The 21,909-nt window shown below is 44.1% G+C and overlaps 1 protein-coding gene across 2 annotated transcripts; it reads right to left on the bottom strand.

Annotated features, from left to right (window-relative positions):
* Positions 1–1,136: 1,136 nt before the first annotated feature.
* LOC106611770 (GDNF family receptor alpha-4) lies at positions 1,137–21,856 on the bottom strand. Of its 2 annotated transcripts, XM_014212325.3 has the most exons (9): positions 21,620–21,856; positions 11,635–11,916; positions 10,620–10,697; positions 10,054–10,405; positions 9,836–9,945; positions 9,431–9,565; positions 9,090–9,226; positions 5,665–5,861; positions 1,137–2,694 (listed from the first exon to the last, which is right to left on the bottom strand). In XM_014212325.3, the coding sequence occupies exons 1-9, from the start codon at positions 21,657–21,659 to the stop codon at positions 2,688–2,690; spliced, it is 1,338 nt and encodes a 445-aa protein (XP_014067800.1). In that variant the 5' UTR covers positions 21,660–21,856; the 3' UTR covers positions 1,137–2,687. The 2 variants fall into 2 exon arrangements, with proteins under 2 accessions (XP_014067800.1, XP_014067801.1); XM_014212326.3 differs by lacking the exon at positions 5,665–5,861.
* Between the last annotated feature and the right edge of the window lie 53 nt (positions 21,857–21,909).

The following is a 21,909-nucleotide window of genomic DNA, read 5'->3' as shown; positions in this document are numbered from 1 at the left end:
GGACACAGTGGGAGAGAAACCGGTTTGATTATTTAATAGGTCTGTGATTGGTGCTCCTCTGACTCACAGACAGTGTGTGTGTGTCTATCTGTGTGTGTCAGTGTTGGTGTGTGTGCACGTCAGTGTGTGCGGTTTAGCTGACAACGTCACCAATGTGGCCGGAAGGCGTGCGTTGTTATGATTCTGAGCCGTTGGATAGCTAGCAACAATGACAAGAAGCTGGCGTGTGGGGAATCATGTGGGACTCGTTTCAGCTAGTTGCATCTTGTTATTGATACCACGTCTTGTTTTGAGGTGTTTTGACTGATGTCATGTCTATGCTAAAATGGCAAATATTCACTCGCTAGCTGACTTACAACTGTAATAATGTATTTGAGAGACAACAAGTGCTCATTGTGCAAATGTATTTATGTTTTCAATAAACATTTGGAGACAAAATATAGTTTACATGTTGTCAACAGCCTAAGCCAACCCTGTCTGTTCTCACACGCCTTGGTTTTGTTGCTAAACAACCAACCCCTCAACGTGACCACAGTGTTTGGTCGTTTTGTAGTCGCTCTTCAATGATTTAATAATGCACTGGAGAATGTACGACTGAGGAGAACTGAGAAAAAGCCGAAATACATCACAGTGATTTCATTAACCACACACTGACAACGGCCATTAAACCTGATGTAGTGTTTCAATCATCATCCTCATCATCATCACTGCCACTGCTTCAACACAGTATCGCCATGTCAGAACTAGGACAGAGAATTGGTGCATGGGAAGTTCATCTATAGGCCTTTTTTTTTATACGTGCCCATTAAATGCAGTCAACTGTTGATAGAGGCACATTGGATAAGTGCCATCTCTGTGTTATTCAAATACATTTTCTAGACTTGCTCATGTACATGGTCTAGTACATGAGCATTCAACTCTGACCCCACGAGGTCCGCAATACTTCTGCTTTCCTCCTCTACCTGATAATTCATTGAAGTCCCTGGTTGGAGGGGAAGCATGAAAAAAGCAGCGGGAACTGGCTTTGAGGTCCACATTTGAATTTGAGGGATCTAGTCAGTGCATTCACAACAGTTCCAAGTCACGCCACTTAAGGTCAACTGCACACTGAAGCAGGAAGAGAAAGTAAGAAAACGTAAGATCATATATTTTTTTATTATATTCATGTACACAGTGGAGGTGTGTGTCTGAACTGCAGAGAGAGGAAAAGCACATAACACAACCTGATCAAGAGAACACTGTGCAGGGTGTGTAGAGGAGGGGTCAGAACAGAACCTGTTCTGAGGGGTAGGGGGGCGAAAGCTGGCCCTCTCCTGTGGTACACAGACATGCTTAAAGGGAGCAGGGTGAAGAGAATCAGTGTATTGGCATCACGGTTTGTTTTCGTACACCAGCAGAACAGTTCAGTGACCCCGAATGGTCTTTCCTGTCACTTTCCATTGTCCAATCGGCACATAGAAGATAGTGGGGGGAAAGTCTCGTAGCCTGACTAGAAAGAGAGATCGGTCCACTCAGCGTTACAGCGTTCAGGAGAGCGAGAGAGCGAGGGAGAGAAAAAAAAAGCGTTTCATCATCATATTGTTGCTGTGCAGAGTAGTCAGGCAGTTCAGTTCTGCATGCTCATGAATGCGTGTCTCATTTGCAGTCCCAGCGTGCGTCCTCTCCCCCCCTGAATACCCATCAGCCCATTGGGCCAGCTACCTGCAGGAGGCACGGCCCACCGGGCGGAAAAATGCTAAAAAGGGCTGCTTCACCTCTGGAGGTGCTGGGATAGAAAACATCTGATCATTATTCAGCACCATTTAGCATTATTTGGTGCTACAGCGAACAGAGGCAGAGACAAAGAATCACCACAGACAGACAGACAGACAGACAGACAGACAGACAGACAGACAGACAGACAGACAGACAGACAGACAGACAGACAGACAGACAGACAGACAGACAGACAGACAGACAGACAGACAGACAGACAGACAGTGCTGAGTACAGGCGCAGCAGGAAAACATTGTAACCATTGAGCATCCTCTGACCTGACAAGAGTCATCCCCATGTCCAAGACACGAACAGCCATGTCCAAGACACGAACAGCCATGTCCAAGACACGAACAGCCATGTCCAACACACGAACAGCCCCACACTAAGTCATCCCGATGGCCGATATATACACTCAATACAACATGACATTGTTGGTGGTAATTACTGCGTGGATGCATAAATAAATAATGGCGTACACACCTGGCATTGACATTTTAATGAGTATGCAGTACAGTACTATCAATTAAAGATGGGTGATTATTGAAGATGAGAGGTGATTATGAATGTGAAAGCAGGACAGGGCAGGTATAGAGCATAGAAAACTGGTTGTTCACACACAGAAACACTTCACACAGAAACACTTCACACAGAAACACTTCACACAGAAACACTGAGCGTATGCATGAATACAATCAACGAATGCGTGTGTTACAGGTGTGGCGTTAAAGGAGGAGATTAGGAAGGGTTGAGGTCAAATAAGCCTTTCTGATTTTGTTTCTTTTGTTATTTGTTTAAACTATCAGAAACTCTAAGGATGCTGCTCTGTCATCCTCCACTGTGTGTCTGGCTGTGGCAGCAGAGCTGTGGCAGCAGGGCTGTGGCAACAGAGCTGTGGCAGCAGGGCTGTGCTACAGTAGAGAGCTGATGCTTTAGGACCTAGGGAGTGTGAAATAGATCAAGAAGGGTAAGCCAAGCTAAAGCACTAATACTGATATAAGCCTGCAGGCCATGTCAGCTCTCACTCTCTCTTCCTCTCCGTCTCTCATTCTCCCCCTCCGCTTTCCTCCCTTCATCTCTCCCTGTACATGTTTCTTACGGAGTGTGTGTTGTGTGTGTCATTCTAGTTCCTTGTGTGCCTTTCTGTTCGTGTTTTTTCTTGTTTCGTTTTTATTTCACCCTGACTGTCTCTCCGCAGTGAACAGTGTCACTAAGCCATGGTGCTGCTAACATTCCTGTGTCAGGCCAATGATGGATTAAAATGCTCAATTCCACGGCAATCAGACACCATTCAACTAATATTTAACTGAGTGTGTGTGTGTGTGTGTGTGTGTGTGTGTGTGTGTGTGTGTGTGTGTGTGTGTGTGTGTGTGTGTGTGTGTGTGTGTGTGTGTGTGTGTGTGTGTGTGTGTGTGTGTGTGAGTGTTTATGATAGAGCTGTAATACAAGCGAACAAGAACAGTCAAATAATCCCTTCAGCTACCCTCCTACTCTGTGTCAGTTGATTTAACGCATGGCTTCTCGACTTATTTATTTCAGCGATATTGATGTAAATGATTGGTATCCTTTTCTCCTCCCCTTCTCCCTCTCTCAATCTGTCTGTTGGCAGTGGCGAGGTGTCAGCAGACGACAAACGGCCGCAACAACAATTAAAAAATAACAACAGGCCTCGTAAAGACCCCACACAGGCCTGACAGGCACATCAATCTACCACCTATTCTCCTCCCTGCTCTCAATTAACCCCAGAAGGAGATCTGTGAGCGGCTAGCTGACCTTGGCATTAATGATGCTCATGTTCTACGGAATGGAAGCGTAGATCTTCAGGTAAGCATGTTCCCCTTTCCTTTAAAAAATAATGACTGATTGACGGACAATTTGTGTAAGGGTCTGTTGTTCAGGTGGACAGTTGGTGTGTGTGTGTGGGGGGTTATAATTTGATATTAGTGCCTGGGGAGTGATGCAAGATGCATACTGCAGACCTACCGCCACAACCCCCTCCCCCCCCCCTCCTTTCTTTGTCCACCACCATCTCCAACCCCTCCGGATGGAAGTTAATTTTACACGTTCCCCAGAAATAGAGGAGACAAAAAAAAACATTAGTGTCAGCAAAAGATTTATAAGACAGAGGAAATATAGGGCCAGCGATTCTCTACGGTATGTTTGCGCTCGAGGGTCTCTCTCTCTGTCTGGTTCACTCTTTTTCTCTCCCCCTCTATCGCTCCTCACCAACGATTTTTCCCCCCAGAGCTCACCAGAATATAAAGGGCTCAATTCAATCTAACCCGCATTGCAGTATTGACGCAGTAGCTTTTTCCAATGATCAAATTAACTGACAGATTGATCTTGTGTACTGTATAAAAACCCACAACTACTACCAGGGCAACCCCTCTCACAGGTATGCTTTCACTTTTCAGAATTAGAAGTGTTTAGGCACGGGATGAATATTGTGAACATAAAACACTGGTGGGTTTGAATGAATTCCAGCCAAAGAGTTCACACCAGATCATATTATCTCAACTAAAACAAGTAAAAAGTGCAGAGGAAATGGACTATACACCAGAAACTCACTCCCTCTTTATCCCTTGTCTTCTATCGCTCTCCGTTTCTTTCTCTCTCTCTCTCTCTCTCTCTCTCTCTCTCTCTCTCTCTCTCTCTCTCTCTCTCTCTCTCTCTCTCTCTCTCTCTCTCTCTCTCTCTCTCTCTGTGTTTCCTTATCTCCCTCTCTGTCTCATTCTCTCTCTCTCTCTCTGTTTCCTTCTCTCTCCTTCTCTGCCTGCGAGTGTCAACCCCAGACGGGCGTCTACACCTACTGAGAAGATATTAGATTTTTTATTACTCATATTGTTTCAGTTTTTTGATGATGCTGTTTTATTTGTATTTCTGCAGCTGGTTTTTCTCCCAGGCCTGTGCTGAGTCATTTAGACACAGATAGAGCAATAAACCAAAAGTGCTTGCATTATGAACACCTGCTCTTTGCATGACAGACTCACCACGTGAATCCAGGTGAAAGCAATGATCCCTTATTGAGGTCACTTGTTAAATCCACTTCAATCAGTGTAGATGAAGGGGAGGAGACAGGTTAAAGAAGGATTTCTACACCTTGAAACAATAGAGACATGGATTGTGTATGTGTGCCATTCAGAGGGTGAATGGGCAAGACAAAAGATGTAAGTGCCTTTGAACAGGGTATGGTAGTAGGTGCGAGGCGCACCGGTTTGTGCCAAGAACTGCAACGCTGCTGGGTTTTTCATGCTCAACGGTTTCCCGTGTGTATCAAGAACGGTTCACCACCCAAAGGACATCAAGCCAACTTGATATAACTGTGGGAAGCACAGGAATCAACATGGGCCAGCATCCCAGTGGAACGCTTTCGACACCTTGTAGAGTCCATGCCCTGACGAACTGAGGCTGTTCTGAGGGCAACTCAATATTAGGAAGGTGTTCCTAGTGTTTGGTATACTCAGTGTACATTCCTTCCTAACACTGACTGTAAGCACTTCTCCATCATTGGAGAGTACAGAGCTATGAATGGACAGAGTGAAGCTTGGATATACTAAAGCGCCATCTGACTCATGGTAACCTGTCACATGTCTTCACCAAAGGAGGAAATTACTCACATATCAGATATCAAGTCACTCAGTTTAACCCCCCTCTGTCACTGTGGAGTTGGTTCACCTCTATGTCTGTCATACACAAAAAGTCTCCATCGGGCAAAACCATCACCTGACAGTGGGAGGTGAAGCAATAAAAAGAAAACAGACTGTACAAGACCGTCTCAAAAGGAAGAGAGAAGGAAGGAAGCAATAAACACTAGAGGTCCTTTATCTTCTCTTATTTTCTCCCTCCTCTCTCTCTCTGTGCCTTTCTCAGAGTCTCTGTGTCTGTGTGCAAGGGCCCCTCCCTCCTTACCCCCAGCTCAGAGAGGCAGACAGTAGCAGAAGGAGCAGCAGCAGGGAGGGAGGGGGGGCTGAGGACAGACGGGGGGACACCCCCCCACCCCCAGAACCCAGATTGGACACCGTGGCCTTCTCAGCATAGAGAGGGATCACGTCAAACTGCCCCCCCTCCTCCTCTTCCTCATCCTCCTCTTCCTCACTCTGCTCCACCTGAGATAGAGAGAGATATATATATATTGTTAGAGGAGAGGAAGAGAGAATGAGATGAGGGATGAGTGAGGAGAAGAGAGGGGGAGAGAGAGAGAGAGAGAGAGAGAGAGAGAGAGAGAGAGAGAGAGAGAGAGAGAGAGAGAGAGGGAGAGAGTGAGAGAGAGAGTGAATGGAGCGAGGGATTACAATGTAGAACACTGAGACGAGGGAGAGAGAGCGAGAGCAAAGAGGGGAGAGAGAGAGTGAAGGAGGACGGAGTAGGAGGAAGGATTAGGGGAGAGAGAGGAAAGGAGAGAGAGAGAGGGATAGACAGATGGGCATGCATAAATTAATACTGATGAAGTCTGATTGATGCACTGCCTCTTGCGAACACCTTCATCTAATCCTCTCAGAGAGAGAGATGGGGGAGGGAAGGAGAGAGAGAAAGAGAGAGAGAGAGAGAGAGATTAAGAGATGTAGAAACAGTGAGGGAGAGAGAGAATTGAAGAGAGGGAAAGAGAGGGAAGAGAGAAAGGGAGACAGACAGCCAATGAGAGAAAGAGAGGGATAAAAGAGAGAGAGATAAAGGAAAAGAGAGAGAGGGAGAGCGAGAGAGAGCGAGAGAGAGAGAGCGAGAGAGAGAGAGAGGAGGAGGAAGGAAGGAAGGAAGGAAGGAAGGAAGGAAGGAAGGAAGGAAGGAAGGAAGGAAGGAAGGAAGGAAGGAAGGAAGGAAGGAAGGAAGGAAGGAAGGAAGGAAGGAAGGAAGGAAGGAAGGAAGGAAGGAAGAGAAAGAGAGTATTGGAATCCCCTTGGTCTAGCTCGCAGATCAGATAATCTCTAGCTGGGTTGAGCATGCGGGGAGCAGAGGAGACAAAAAGCGCTTCACTGTCACTCTGCTCAATGGACCAGAAAGGGTTTAGCAGTCAGCCACCAGCGGTCACTCCTGTGGTCAATGGTCATTCCAGCAGCCTGTTGTCACTACATTGGTCAATGGTCAGAGTGCTAGAGGTGTGTACTAGGTTGAACATTCTGTACTTGATGGTTAGCGTTCAGTCAGGTGGTCAGTGTCTAATCGAACGGTCAGTCAGTGGTCAGTCCATCTGTTTGTGGTCAAGCTGGCAGTGGTCAGTCCATCTGTTTGTGGTCAAGCTGGCAGTGGTCAGTCCATCTGTTTGTGGTCAAGCTGGCAGTGGTCAGTCCATCTGTTTGTGGTCAAGCTGGCATTGGTCAGTGCGGGGTCATGCTGGCCTGGAAGTGGTCAGTGCTGGGTGGAGTGGTATTTTACTTTGCTTTATTTGATAGCCAGTTGTGTGATTAGTGTTTGGAGGAGCAATGCATGTTTCTGAGTGATGGTAATTCAGCTAAAGCGGTGAGTCGTTCAAAGTGTTGAGTAATGTTGAATAGTGTTCAGTAATGTAAGGTAGTATTGGGTAGTGTTGAGTAATGTTAGGTGGTATTGGGTAATGTCAAGTTATGTGAGGTAATATTTGGTAATGTTGTGTAGAGTTGAGTATTATTAGGCAGTATTGGGTAATGTTGAGTAATGTTAGGTAGTATTGGTAATGTTGAGTAATGTTAGGTAGTACTGGGTAATGTTAGGTGGTATTGGGTAATGTCAGGTTATGTTAGGTAATATTGGGTAATGTTCGGTAATGTAGAGTTGAGTAATGTTAGGTAGTATTGAGTAATGTTAAGTAGTATTGGGTAATGTTGACTAATATTAGGTAGTATTGGGTAATGTTGACTAATATTAGGTAGTATTGGGCAATGTTGAGTAATGCTTGCTAAATTGGGTAATGTTGAGTAATATTAGGTATTATTGGGTAATGTTGAGTAATGCTAGGTAAATTGGGTAATGTTGAGTAATATTAGGTAGTATTGCTGGTAGGTGGGGTTATATCCTGCCTGTTTGGCCCTGTCCGGGGGTATCGTTGGACGGGGCTACAGTGTCTCCCGACCCCTCCCGTCTCAGCCTCCAGTATTTATGCTGCAGTAGTTTATGTGTCGGGGGGCTAGGGTCAGTCTGTTATATCTGGAGTATTTCTCCTGTCTTATCCAGTGTCCTGTGTGAATTTAAGTATGTTCTCTCTAATTCTCTCTCTCTTTCTCTCTTTCTTTCTCTCTTTCTCTCTTTCTCTCTCTCTCTCTGAGGACCTGAGCCCTAGGACCATGCCTCAGGACTACCTGGCCTGATGACTCCTTGATGTCCCCAGTCCACCTGGCCGTGCTGCTGCTCCAGTTTCAACTGTTCTGCCTGCGGCTATGGAACCCAGACCTGCTGTTTTCAACTCTCTAGAGACAGCAGGAGCGATAGAGATACTCTGAATGATCGGCTATGAAAAGCCAACTGACATTTACTCCTGAGGTGCTGACCTGTTGAACCCTCAACAACAACTGTGCTTATTATTATTTGACCCTGCTGGTCATCTATGAACATTTGAACATCTTGGCCATGTTCTGTTATAATCTCCACCCGGCACAGCCGGAAGAGGACTGGCCACCGCTCATAGCCTGGTTCCTCTCTAGGTTTCTTCCTAGGTTCTGGCATTTCTTGGGAATTTTTCCTAGCCACTGTGCTTCTACACCTGCATTGCTTGCTGTTTGGGGTTTTAGGCTGGATTTCTGTGCAGCACTTTGTGACATCAGCTGATGTAAGAAGGGCGTTATAAATACATTTGATTGAAATTTGATATTGCGCAATGTTAAGCAATGTTAGGTAGCATTGGGTAATGTCGAGTAATGTTAGGTAGTATTGAGTAATGTTAGGTAATATTAAGTAATGTTAGCTAGTACTGGGTAATGTTGAGTAATGTTAGGTAGTATTGGGTAATGTGGAGTAATGCTAAGTAGTATTGGGTAATGTTGAGTAATATTAGGTAATGTTGAGTAATGTTAGGTAGTATTTGGTAATGTTGTGTAATGTTAGGTAGTATTGGGTATGTTGAGTATTATTATGTACTATTAGGTAATGTTGAGTAATGTTAAATAGTATTGGGTAATGTTGAGTAATGCTAAGTAGTATTGGGTAATGTTGAGTAATGTTAGGCAGTATTGGGTAATATTGAGTAATGTTAGGTATTATTGGGTAATGTTGAGTAATATTTGGTAATGTTGAGAAATGTTAGGTAGTATTGGGTAATGTTGAGAAATGTTAATTAGTATTGGGTAATGTTGAGTATTATTACGTAGTATTGGGTAATATTGGGTAATGTTAGGTAGTATTGGGTAATGTTGAGTAGTAGTACTCACAGCGTTGTTGCTGAGCTCATCCTGGGCGTTGTTGCTGAGCTTGTTCTGCTGGTCCAGGGGGGAGGGGCGAGGGGAAGGGGGAAGAAGGCTCTCCACTGGTCGAGGGGGGGAGCTACCCATGGTACTTATGGAGTTCTCTGTGAGACGGACAGATAGACACATTACATTCCATATTGTGTGTGTGTGTGCATGTTCACATGCGTGCATGAGAGCGAGTGTAGCTGACCATGTGACAGATTGATGGACTGAAGTGTCAAGTACTAAATTAATTGCCTGCCGTATGGAAATTGCATTGATTGGTTAGATGGTTAATTGACAGGTAGGTGGATGTATAGACTCACCCAGACAGGCATTATTGGTGAACATGTTCTGGATCTTCAGGCACTCCTTCCATTGGTTGCCACTGCCCTCACAATTGCACCACAGGGCCACGTCCATAGTGCTGTTGCTAAGGTAGTTGGGGGTCATGATGGTGCCTGGAGGAGGGGGTCAAAGGTCACAGAGGTCAACTCCTACTGCAAAAGGTCAAGTCCTACCGCTGGCCATCTGACGCCCCACTCACCCACCCCTGACATGACCCGATAACACCCTCTTGTCATCTTTATCACTCTCTAGTGATCCACCCAAATCGATATCCTAGAATACTCTTTATACTCTCCGTCTCTCTCCTCCCTCATCTCACCCCTCTCCATCCTTCCTATATCTGCATCCCTCGTTCTCCTATAGCCTCATCTCATCTCTCTTACCGATGAGTCCGGCGTAGGATTTGAGGCACACTGTTCCACTATCTCTGAAACAGCCAGATGGGGAATGGCCGGAGGACTGGCAGTTATGCTGGAAATCAGCCAGTCTGGACCTGAGACAGACACAGACACACACACACACACACACGTACACATATGAAAATGTGAGCGCTTATAAGACACAAATGTGTTTATGTGTGTGTACATGTTGTGTGTCTGACCTGCAGAGTTGGTCCCTCCTGCAGGAGCTCTGCAGATGCATACAGTTGGGCTGTTCCCCGTCTCTCTCCTGGTAGGAACAGGAAGGGACGATGGTCTTCCTGCGTCTCTCCCCACACAGTTTGTCAGTACAGGGGCAGAACAGCAACCCCAGGCTGTACTCCCCCGGGACGCGCTCCAGGAAGCGCCGCAGCGCCCGGTGGCACTTCTGCCTGTTGCAGTGGTCCGAGCCTGGGACGCGCTTAGTGCAGGCCAGGACGTACTCAGACCTCAGGGACCCGCATTTCTCATACAGACCACAGTCCTGGGCTGCCTTCAGACACGCGTTCTGTCCATCTAGAGGAAGAGAGGAGGCTGAGAGAGAGAGGGGAATGGGCAAGGATAAAGAGGAGGAGAGATATAGAGAGGAAGAGGGGAGCGAGGGAGATAGAAAGAGGAGAGAAAGTAGACATCTGGTCACTTGAGGGCTGTGTAGATGAGTTGATTGATTGGGTTTTCTAGTGTATTGATATATTGAACAGGAGTGCCTGAGGGTTTTAATGTAATGGGGGATTGTGTCGTTGGCTACCTGCTGCCACTATGGAGGCCATGTGAGACATTTCCACTGGCGAGTCATCATAGGGAGACGCCTCCAAGTCCTCATAACCTACATGATCACAGAGGAGAACATCACATCACAACCTCATCACAACAACATCGGAGACGACGTCATATCACAACCCAACCCCATGATATCACATTGTAACCTAACCTTGACACGCAGGAGAGATCAACACATAATCTATGCATCCCTAATCGCATCATAATCTCCCAACACCACAGGAGACTGAATCACAAGATAACGGAACACGCAGGGAAACAGCACATTATAACAGGGACTCGAATCAGACAACCACCATTTCATTATATTCACACAGCTTCTGCCAACATCATAATAACATCTACTCTAAAATCTATCATGGATATATTTACCTAATAATAGGCATGTTGTTCCAGATCTGAAATAATTACATGGGTATGGGTACAACCTAAATATACATATTTTATTCTGTTCATATGTAAATCCCGGTCATTATTTTTCATAATGACATGGTAGGGGAGAGCACTCTCTCTGTTGTGTTAGAGTAGTGTGTAATTACCATATGCATGGTGACTAACAGGGCATGGGGAATAACTCCATTAGCTGTCATTCAACCTCATCGATGTGCGGACGGAATGACACCCTATTCCCTACGTAGTGCACTACTTTTGACCAGAGCCCATAGGGAATAGGGTGCCCACTATGTAGGGAATAGAGTGCCATTTAGGACGCAGACAGATGAGTGGCCGTGCTCTGACAGTAGCATTAGTGGCATCACACGGTGGCTGTAGGGACGGGTCACAGAGGACGGCTAAGGGTCCAACCTAGTCGTGGCCAAATGGTGAGTCAAGAACCAGTGGTGCTAGAAGTCTATACTGAATCCTTACTTCTACAAGCTAGTAAACAAACATACACATTTCTGTCACACACACACACACACACACACACACACAAACACAAACTTTTCCCTTTTTCACACACGCTCACACGTACACACACTCACTCTGCAGGATCCTGACACTCCAGTAGACTCGAAGGCAGTGCTCCTCTCTGCGTGCGCCGCGCTGACACTTGCAGGCCAACAGGGGGAGGTAGTGCAGGGCGCTCAAGGCCTCCAGGCACTCTATCCTGGCCTTGCTCCCCGGCGGAGCCACCTCCTCCTCGGACACACAGTACCGCAAGGTGCTGTACAGCTCCTTACACTGGGGATCTGCTTCACACCCACTCTCTGCCTCCACACAGTCCATAATGCCCGGGGGGAGGGGCCGCAAGGAGGTGACCACATCTAGAGGGGGGAGACAGAGAGGGGAAGGGGAGGGGAGAATGGTCAGCCATCTCTACATTCAAAGACTCAATCATGAACACTCTTACTGACACTTGTGGCTGTTTCACGTGATGCGTTGTCTCTACCTTCTTGCCCTTTGTCATGTTGTGTTGCTACCATGTTGTTGTCATGTGTTGCTACCATGTTATGTTGTTGTCTTAGGTCTCTCTTTATGTAGTGTTGTGGTGTCTCTCTTGTCGTGATGTGTGTTTTGTCCATTCTTTTTAGTTTTAATCCTAGCCCCCGTCCCGGCAGGAGGCCTTTTTCCTTTTGGTAGGCCGTCATTGTAAATAAGAATTTGTTCTTAAATGACTTGCCTAGTTAAGTAAAGGTTAAATAAACAAATTTAAATCACTCTGTGCTACAATGTATTTGTCTTTGGGATGAATGCACTGACACTGAATAGGAAAAGACAGTACTGTCCTCGTATATATTTAATTTGCTTGGACGTGAAGGAATTTTCATTGAGTGAATCCAAAAGTATTGGGATGAGTTTTCCATATTTTGTGGAGAAAAGCCAGAGCTTACACAGCACGAGGATTCATATTTGGGAAATACCTCATACTTTACCCCCAAAAATGTTCTGCATTATATTTTTGGCTGCTCTCCACTTTTATTTGTAAACCAAAAGCAAAATGCTCCCTTGGTGAAACTCAACTAACGCACAGACCTACACACACACGCACACACGCACGCACGCACACACACACACACACACACATGCCCTGAGAGAGACCCTTTTACGTCTGGCTTATGTTGTGGGGGAGACTGAAGGGCGGAGCCTATCATTACTACAAAACACAACACCACACATCCACAGGAGGGGGTAGAGCAATCTGTCTGTGACACACGCACACTAGATGAATGAAGTGGTTGAGAGAGCAAAAAGAGATTAATATTCAACAGAGCAGCAAATGTAAATCGAATATAATGAGTTTCATGAAATAGACTAGCCGAGACTCTAGGCACAGCATAGATCAACGGGAGAATGCAAATTGACAAAATAAAGTACAGTGAGGTGCATGTACGCTTAAACACCAGAGCACCAACTACAAAAACAAATGACCCATGTCACTTAAAAACCTGGAAGCTCATCAGACTTCCCCCGTAAACTAGTCACGCGTTGCCATAGATATACCAGACAAATCACTCACTGTCACATGACGTCACATTGACCTCATCACCTTTCAAAAGGAGAAGCTGAGAGGGCCAGTATGTATGTGGTTTATAAGACATTATAAATGCTCATACACATGTTTACAGCAAAGTTATAAAGCATTACACCTATAAGGTTTACGTAAAGTGTTACCGTTTTACTTGTAAATGATCCTGGGACAGTTCTGATGAGTTGTTCATTAATGGTTAGGGATAGGTCACGGATTGGGAGAGCTGGCTCTAGATCAGTGGTTATGGGTGCAGTGCAGTGCTATCCCAGAGTTCAGTTTAAGGAGCAGTGAGGTGTGATGTCATGCAGTCCCCATGGGTACAGCAGAATGGGCATATGACAGAGTTCCAGTGAAGACACACACATACACACCAAATCTCCCAGCCAAGGAGACAAAATCCGTACACACCATCTGTTGGTCCTGTGTTTGAGATTCCAAATCCTAGTTCTCAACAAAACAAACATACGACCCCTAGACTGCCCTAGTCTCTCTCTCTCAATTCAATTCAATTCAATTTCAATTTAAGGGCTTTATTGGCATGGGAAACGTCTACATTGCCAAAGCAAGTGAAATAGATAATAAACAAAAGTGAAATAAACAATAAAAAATGTACAGTAAACATTACACTTACAAAAGTTCCAAAAGAATAAAGACATTTCAAATGTCATATATATAAATAGTGTTGTAGTTAAAGTATGAAAGGGAAAATAAATAAACATAAATATAGGTTGTATTTACAATGGTGTTTGTTCTTCACTGGTTGCCCTTTTCTTGTGGCAACAGGTCACAAATCTTGCTGCTGTGATGGCACACTGTGGTATTTCACCCAATTGATATGGGAGTTGATCAAAATTGGATTTATTTTTGAATTCTTTGTGGGTCTGTGTAATTTGAGGGAAATATGTGTCTCTATCATGGTCGTACATTTGGCAGGAGGTTAGGAAGTGGAGCTCAGTTTCCACCTCATTTTGTGGGCAGTGTGCACATAGCCTGTCTTCTCTTGAGAGCCAGGTCTGCCTTCGGCGGCCTTTCTCAATATCAAGGCTATGCTCACTGACTCTGTACATAGTCAAAGATTTCCTTAATTTTGGGTCAGTCACAGTGGTCTCTCTCTCTCTCAAACCCCTTGAAACATACGACTAATAAAACTTCAAACGTGAAACACCCACACAGACCTTGGCTTTCCCTGTCCCTATCTGAACACACAATCCATATTCCAAACAAAATGTTTTATCAACCCTATCATCACATCTGTACACTACGTATACAGTGCATTTGGAAAGTATTCAGACCCCTTTACTTTTTCCACATTTTGTTACGTTACAGCCTTACTCTACAATGGATCAAATAATACCCCATAATGACAAAGCAAAAATAGGTTTTTAGAATTGTTTGCAAATGTATTAAAAATAAAAAACAGAAATACCTTATTTACATAAGTATTCAGACCCTTTGCTATGAGACTCGAAATTGAGCTCAGGTGCATCCTGTTTCCATTGATCATCCTTGAGCTGTTTCTACAACTTGATTGGAGTCCACCTGTGGTAAATTCAATTGATTGGACATGATTTGGAAAGGAACACACCTGTCTATATAAGGTCCCACAGTTGACAGTGCATGTCAGAGCAAAAACCAAGGCATGAGGTTGAAGGAATTGTCCGAAGAGCTCCGAGAAAGGATTGTGTCAAGGCACAGATCTGGGGAAGGGTACCAACAAATTTCTGAAGGTCCCCAAGAACACAGTGGCCTCCATCATTCTTAAATGGAAGAAGTTTGGAACCACCAAGACTCTTCCTAGAGCTGGCCGCCATGCCAAACTGAGTAATCGGGGGAGAAGGGCCTTGGTCAGGGAGGTGATCAAGAACCCGATGGTCACCCTGACAGAGCTCCAGAGTATCTCTGTGGAGATGGGAGAACCTTACAGAAGGACAACCATCTGTGCAGCACTCCACCTATAAGGCCTTTATTGTAGAGTGGCCAGACGGAAGCCACTCCTCAGTAAAAGGCACATGAAAGGTGGCTTGGTGTTTGCCAAAAGGCACCTAAAGGACTCTCAGACCATGATAAACAAGATTCTCTGGTCTGATGAAACCAAGATTGAACTCTTTGGCCTGAATGCCAAGCGTCGCATCTGGAGGAAACCTGGCACCTTCCCTAGAGTCAAGCATGGTGGTAGCAGCATCATGCTGTGGGGATTTTTTCAGCGGCAGGGACTGGGAGACTAGTCAGGATTGAGGGAAAGATGAACGGAGCAAAGTACAGGGAGATCCTTAATGAAAACCTGCTCCAGAGTGCTCAGAGCGAAGGTTCACCTTCCAACAGGACAACGACCCTAAGCACACAGCCAAGACAACATAGGAGTGGCTTTAAGTCTCTGAATGTCCTTGAGTGGCCCAGCCAGTGCCCGGACTTGAACCCGATCGAACATCTCTGGAGAGACCTGAAAATAGCTGTGCAGCGATGCTCCCCATCTAACCTGACAGAACTTGAGAAGATTAAATTAACAGGTGTGCCTTGTTAAAAATAAATTTGTGGAATTTCTTTCCTTCTTAATGCGTTTGAGCCAATCAGTTGTGTTGTAACAAGGTGGAGGGGTATACAGAAGATAGCCCTATTTGGTAAAAGACCAAGTCCATATTATGGCAAGAACAGCTCAAATAGGCAAAGAGAAACAACAGTCCATCATTACTTTAAGAAACATAGGTCAGTCAATCCGGAAAATGTGAAGAACAAGAACTGTTCTTATAGGCACTTTAGTATTGCCCGCCTAATCTCAGGAGTTGATAGGCTTGAAGTCATAAACAGCGCTGTGCATCAAACAATGCTAAGAGCTGCTGGCAAATGCAGTAAAGTGCTGTTTGAATGAATGCTTACGAGGCTAATGCTGCCTACCACCGCTCAGTCAGACTGCTCTATCAAATATCAAATCATAGACTTAATTATAATATAATAAACACAGAAATACGAGCCTTTGGTCATTAATATGGTCAAATCCGGAAACTATAATTTCGAAAACAAAACCATTATTATTTCAGTGAAATACGGAACCGCTCCGTATTTTATCTAACGGGTGGCAACCCTAAGTCTAAATATTGCTGTTACATTGCACAACCTTCAATGTTATGTCATAATTATGTAAAATTCTGGCAAATTAGTTTGCCATGAGCCAGGCGGCCCAAACTGTTGCATATACCCTGACTCTGCTTGCACTGAACGCAAGAGAAGTGACACAATTTCCCTAGGTAATATTGCCTGCTAACATGAATTTCTTTTAACTAAATATGCAGGTTTAAAAAAAATATACTTCTGTGTATTGATTTTAAGGAAGGCATTGATGTTTATGGTTAGGTACATTTGTGCAACAATTGTGCTTTTTCGCGAATGCGCTTTTGTTAAATCATCACCTGTTTGGCGAAGTTGAGGTAGGCTGTGATTTGATGATAAATTAACAGGCAACGCATTGATTATATGCAACGCAGGACAAGCTAGTTATCCTAGTAATATCATCAACCATGTGTAGTTAACTAGTGATTATGTGAAGATTGATAGTTTTTTATAAGATAAGTTTAATGCTAGCAAGCAACTTACCTTGTCTCCTTGCAGCCACAAGGTCCTTTTGATGCTGCACTCGCGTAACAGGTGGTCAGCCTGCCACGCAGGCCATGCCGATTAATCGGTTGACCTCTAAAAGAAACCACTACTAAAGGACACCAATAAGAAGGAGAGACTTGATATGGCCAAGAAACACAAGCAGGTGAAAATGTGACAGGTGAAAATGTGTCCTTTGGTCTGGAGTCCAAATTGGGAGATTTTTGGTTCCAACCGCCGTGTCTTCGTGAGACGCGGTGTAGGTGAACGGAGGATATCCGCATGTGTATTTCCCACCGTAAAGCATGGAGGAGGAGGTGTTATGCTGTGGGGGTGCTTTGATGGTGACACTGTCTGTGATTTATTAAGAATTCAAGGCATACTTAACCAGCATGGCTACCACAGCATTCTGTAACGATACGCAATTCCATCTGGTTTGGGCTTAGTGGGACTATCATTTGTTTTTCAACAGGACAATGACCCAACACACCTCCAGGCCGTGTAAGGGCTATTTTACCAAGAAGGAGAGTGATGGAGTGCTGCATCAGATGACCTGCCCCGGACCTCAACCAAATTGAGATGGTTTGGGATGAGTCGGACTGCAGAGTGAACGAAAAGCAGCCAAAAAGTGCTCAACATATGTGGGAACTCCTTCAAGACTGTTGGAAAAGTATTCCAGGTAAAGATGGTTGAGAGAATGCCAAGAGTGTTCAAAGCTGTCATCAAGGCAAAGGGTGGCTATTTGAAGAATGTCAAATATAAAATATATTTTGATTTGTTTAACACTTCTTTGGTTACTACATTATTCCATGTGTTATTTCATAGTTGTGATGTCTTCGCTATTATTCTACAATGTACAAAATAGTACAAATAAAGATAAACTCTTGAATTAGTAGGTGTTCTAAAACGTTTGACTGGTAGTGTATATACATTTGTAAAAACTTCTAAAAACCTGTTTTTGTTTTGTCATTATGAGGTATTGTGTGGAAATTGATAAGGGAAAAAAAAACTTCATCCATTTTTTTTTCAGTTAAGAACAAATTCTTATTTTCAATGATGGCTGAGGAACAGTGGGTTAACTGCCTTGTTCAGGGGCAGAACAACAGATTTGTACCTTGTCAGCTCGGGGATTTGAACTTGCAACCTTTCGGTTACTAGCCCAACGCTCTAACCACTAAGGATGTAATGTAACAAAATGTTGAAAAAGTCCAGGGGTCTGAATACACTGTACCTTGTCATTTTTCATGCATGTTCTTTTCTTTCCCTTGCCGTCATCCCTCTTCATAAGGAAATCATAATGGAGTTTACAGTTCCCTCTAGGTTGTTCCAAATGATTTCAATCATTTTCTGATTTGAACGAAACCATTCATACATGTTTTCCCATGGTGGAAGTAGTCAGCAAGTGACTCTTTGGACCTGATTGCCAAAACATTCAGGAGACAGAGGTGCTCAAAGTTGACCCATTTTGCATACCCCACCATACCTACCATGAGACGTCTCCACCACTGAAAAAGATAAACTGTTCAGTTTGATATCATTTGAAAGCTTAAAAACAGGTTTGTCAAACTATTCTAGGATTTCTTGAAAAAACATTTGAATGAAAAAAAATGTCATTTTTTAAATCTTGAATGTAAATGATCTAAAAACGCGTAAACGGCACTATTTTTTTTCATTTTCAGAAATGTTGTACTGTAGACCCTATTTTACATAATCTGAGGTGTTTGTGTTGTGCCCAACATTGGTTGAGACACTGCATAGTATTGAATACAGGGTGGGTGTCATTTCAATCATAGAAATGGAACTCATAGAACGGACCTATCCCTTCAGACCCCTGCAGTTTAGCTGGTACACCACTGACATTTAAATTGAATTGAAACTTTAACTTCCGACTACTACCAGAAACATGTCCACCGGTCCACCCACTGTTGAAAGTCAACTTGGGAATGTTTATTCTATTATCTATAGTTCTGTGATTTCAGTAGGTTTCCTACGGAAGATTGATAGTTTAATTTACAACAATGGATATTCCCACTCAAGTCAACATTCTATGATGTGTGGAACTCCAACCATCCATGTGGTACCATATGAAAGTTGTAATTTCAGTATTATTGTCACGTCCTGACCAGTGAAAAGGGTCATTTGCCATAGTAGAATGGTCAGGGCGTGGCAGGGGGGTTGTTTTGTGTGTTTTGGGTTTTTTTGGTTCTAGGGGAATTTGTTCTAGTTTTCTATTTCTGTTTCGTTTTCCATGTTTGGCCGAGTATGGTTTCCAATCAGAGGCAGGTGTCTTTCGTTGTCTCTGATTGGAAGCCATACTTAGGAAGCCTGTTTTCCTTTGGGTTTTGTGGGTGGTTATTTTCCGTTTAGTTGTTGTTACCTGACGGAACTGTTGGTCGTTTGTTATTTTGTTATTGAAGTGTTTTCATTAAAAGTAAGAATGAGCACTCAACACGCTGCGCCTTGGTCTGTTCACTACGACGCTTGTGACAATTATTCACATTTTAGTACATTTATTAGCCAAAATATGACACCCATGCAGTATTCGGGGTGGGGTGGCAGGTAGCCTAGCGGTTAGAGTGTTGGACTAACAACCGAAATGTTAAAGATCAAATCCCTGAGCTGACAAGGTAAAAATATGTTGTTCTGCCCATGAACAAGGCAGTTAACCCACTGTTCCTAGGCTGTCATTGAAAATAAGAATTTGTTCTTAACTGACTTGCCCAGTTAAATAAAGGTAAAATTTAAAAAAAAATATTTATGATAAACTGGGTGGTTCCAGCCTTAAATGCTGATTGGCTGACAGCTGTGGTATGACAACAATTTATTGTTACTGCTCTAATTACATAGGTAACCAGTTTATAATAGCAATAAGGCACCTCGGGATCTTGTGATATATGGCCAATATACCACGGCTAAGGGTAGGGTCCAGGCACTCTGCGTTGCATCGTGGGTAAGAACAGCTCTTTGCCATGGACTATTTGCATTGTGCCCCCCCTCCCAACCCCTCTTTTACGCTGCTGTTACTCTCTGTTTATCATATATGCATAGTCACTTTAACTATACATTCATGTACATACTACCTCAATTATCCCAACTAGCCGATGCCCCCGCACATTGGCTACCCGGACTATCTGCATTGTGTCCCGCCACCCACCACCCACCACCCCTCTTTTACGCTACTGCTACCCTCTGTATATCATATACGCATAGGCCTGTAAGTAAGCATTTCACTGTTAGGTCTACACCTGTTGTATTGAGTGCATGTGACAAATAAACTTTGATTAGATTTGATATTGGCCATATATCATACCCCCTCGGGCCTTATTGCCTAAGTAAGCTGTGGCTCAACCAATGATGGGCTCAACACAAAAACAACTCAGATGACGTAAAATACAATCTGAGCTACAACATATCTGAACATTATTTTTTTATTTATTTACACGTTTGTAGATAAAATAAAAATATAAAATAAAAAAATATTGTTTTTATGAAGATTTCTTATTTATTTTTATAAATCATAAAGCAATTTGACAACCCTGTTTGTAAGCTTTCAAATTATATCAAACTGAACCGTTAATCTTTTTCAGTGATGAAAACATGTCTCATGGTATGGTGGGGTATGCAAAATGGGTCAACTTTGAGCACCTCTATCTCCTGAATGTGTTGGTATTCAGGTCCAAAAAGTAACTTTCTGACCACTTCCACCATGGGCAAACATGTATGGAAGGTTCAAATCAAAAGGGGTGCAGTGAGAAAGTGATTAAAATCATATGGAACCTCTTTATGACCTTTTCCAAAGCGCTGCTGTTCAAACCCCGGCCTCCCGCTATGCGGTAAAATCACCTCCGACGGAGATATCAGGTGGGCGGGAGTCTAGACCTAATACACTTTGGAACACCTGTCACCAGAGTGTGTGACACGAGATGGGCGCGCGCCCTGGGAGGCTGTCAACACATAGTGCGCGACCCCGCCGTGTGGCGCCCAGTCCCGTTGTCTGTCTCCGCGGCTATTCAAACACACCTGGACGCGCATCTGGCCACAAGCACCTGTGTGCCGATAAGACGTCAACCACGATTCCGCTGTTTGCACACCGGTGTCGGTTGAATGCGCTTCCTCATTGAACAACAACTGTACAATGTATTCTGATGTGCGGTTGGAGGTGAGGTGAATTTGTATTAAGATTTTTTTTAAATCGAAAGAGACCTGTAAACCAAAAAGGTGTTCGCTTTAATCAAAACACGCTCACTCGGGACGAGGGAGAAAAAGACACCGCGCTGATATACGATGCGACCCTTGGGACCCTTGTCGACTAGGCCTACACCAGCACCGCAAACACACAATAATTAACTCGGCTAATAAATAAAACTGTCGATCCGTGGGGGAATTATGCATGCAGCCTATGCCTCAGGCGGCAGCAACTCAGAGGGAGCGGAGACTTGGGGATGCCAACTTCCGAATATCCAAAAATAGTGGTTGTACATGAGATCATCAACCTTTGTCCAAAGTCTGGAATGGAAATGTCTTAAGTATTTTCATTAATCAAATCACAAAGTTTAAATTCGAGTCGTTTCCATTTGTTTCCCAAAGTCTCTAATTTCATCAACTATTCCTGCTGTCATAAAGGTTTTATTAAGAGCAAATTAGAAGCCATGCCATTGTCAAGCCAAAGCTCACTGAAAACGCGCATTTGAGCCATGAATGTAAAAGGTTAAATCAAAGAATTGGCGCTGTGGGCAATTAGCCTTATTACGTCTTCAGACTTTAAATACGATATTAGTAAGGTGTCATGATTGCCTATACAATCATATTGCTAAAAAAGTAATTTTAAGGCTAGTTAATAGGCTAGATATAACCTGAATGACTGACGACAAAAATGGATGTAACACCATGGATACCTTCCTGCATCTTACCTTGTATGAAGATGCTGAGCAGTATTCCGAGGAACAACATCTCCGTTATGGGGCGGGAAGAGGCACCGGGACACGGAAAGGGAGATGGAATTTGGACTTTGTGCGTTTGCTCAGCCACGGCTCTATTCGCCCGCACACCGACCCGCGTCACTCCGCTCAACGGTACATCCAGCGGGAGTCACGCTCCACGGTTCTGGGTACGTGTTGCAGGTGTATAGTCCTGTATAACGATTAATTCCTTAGATTACACTGGTCGAGAAGACAGCTAAAATAGTTTGACTGTCACCACC

The sequence above is a fragment of the Salmo salar genome, chromosome 09 (genome assembly GCF_965601325.2).
Source record: "Salmo salar chromosome 09, fSalSal1, whole genome shotgun sequence".
In the NCBI taxonomy this organism is placed as follows: domain Eukaryota; kingdom Metazoa; phylum Chordata; class Actinopteri; order Salmoniformes; family Salmonidae; genus Salmo; species Salmo salar.
Note: the sequence above shows the minus strand (reverse complement) of the source record. Positions and strands in the feature narration are given on the sequence as shown.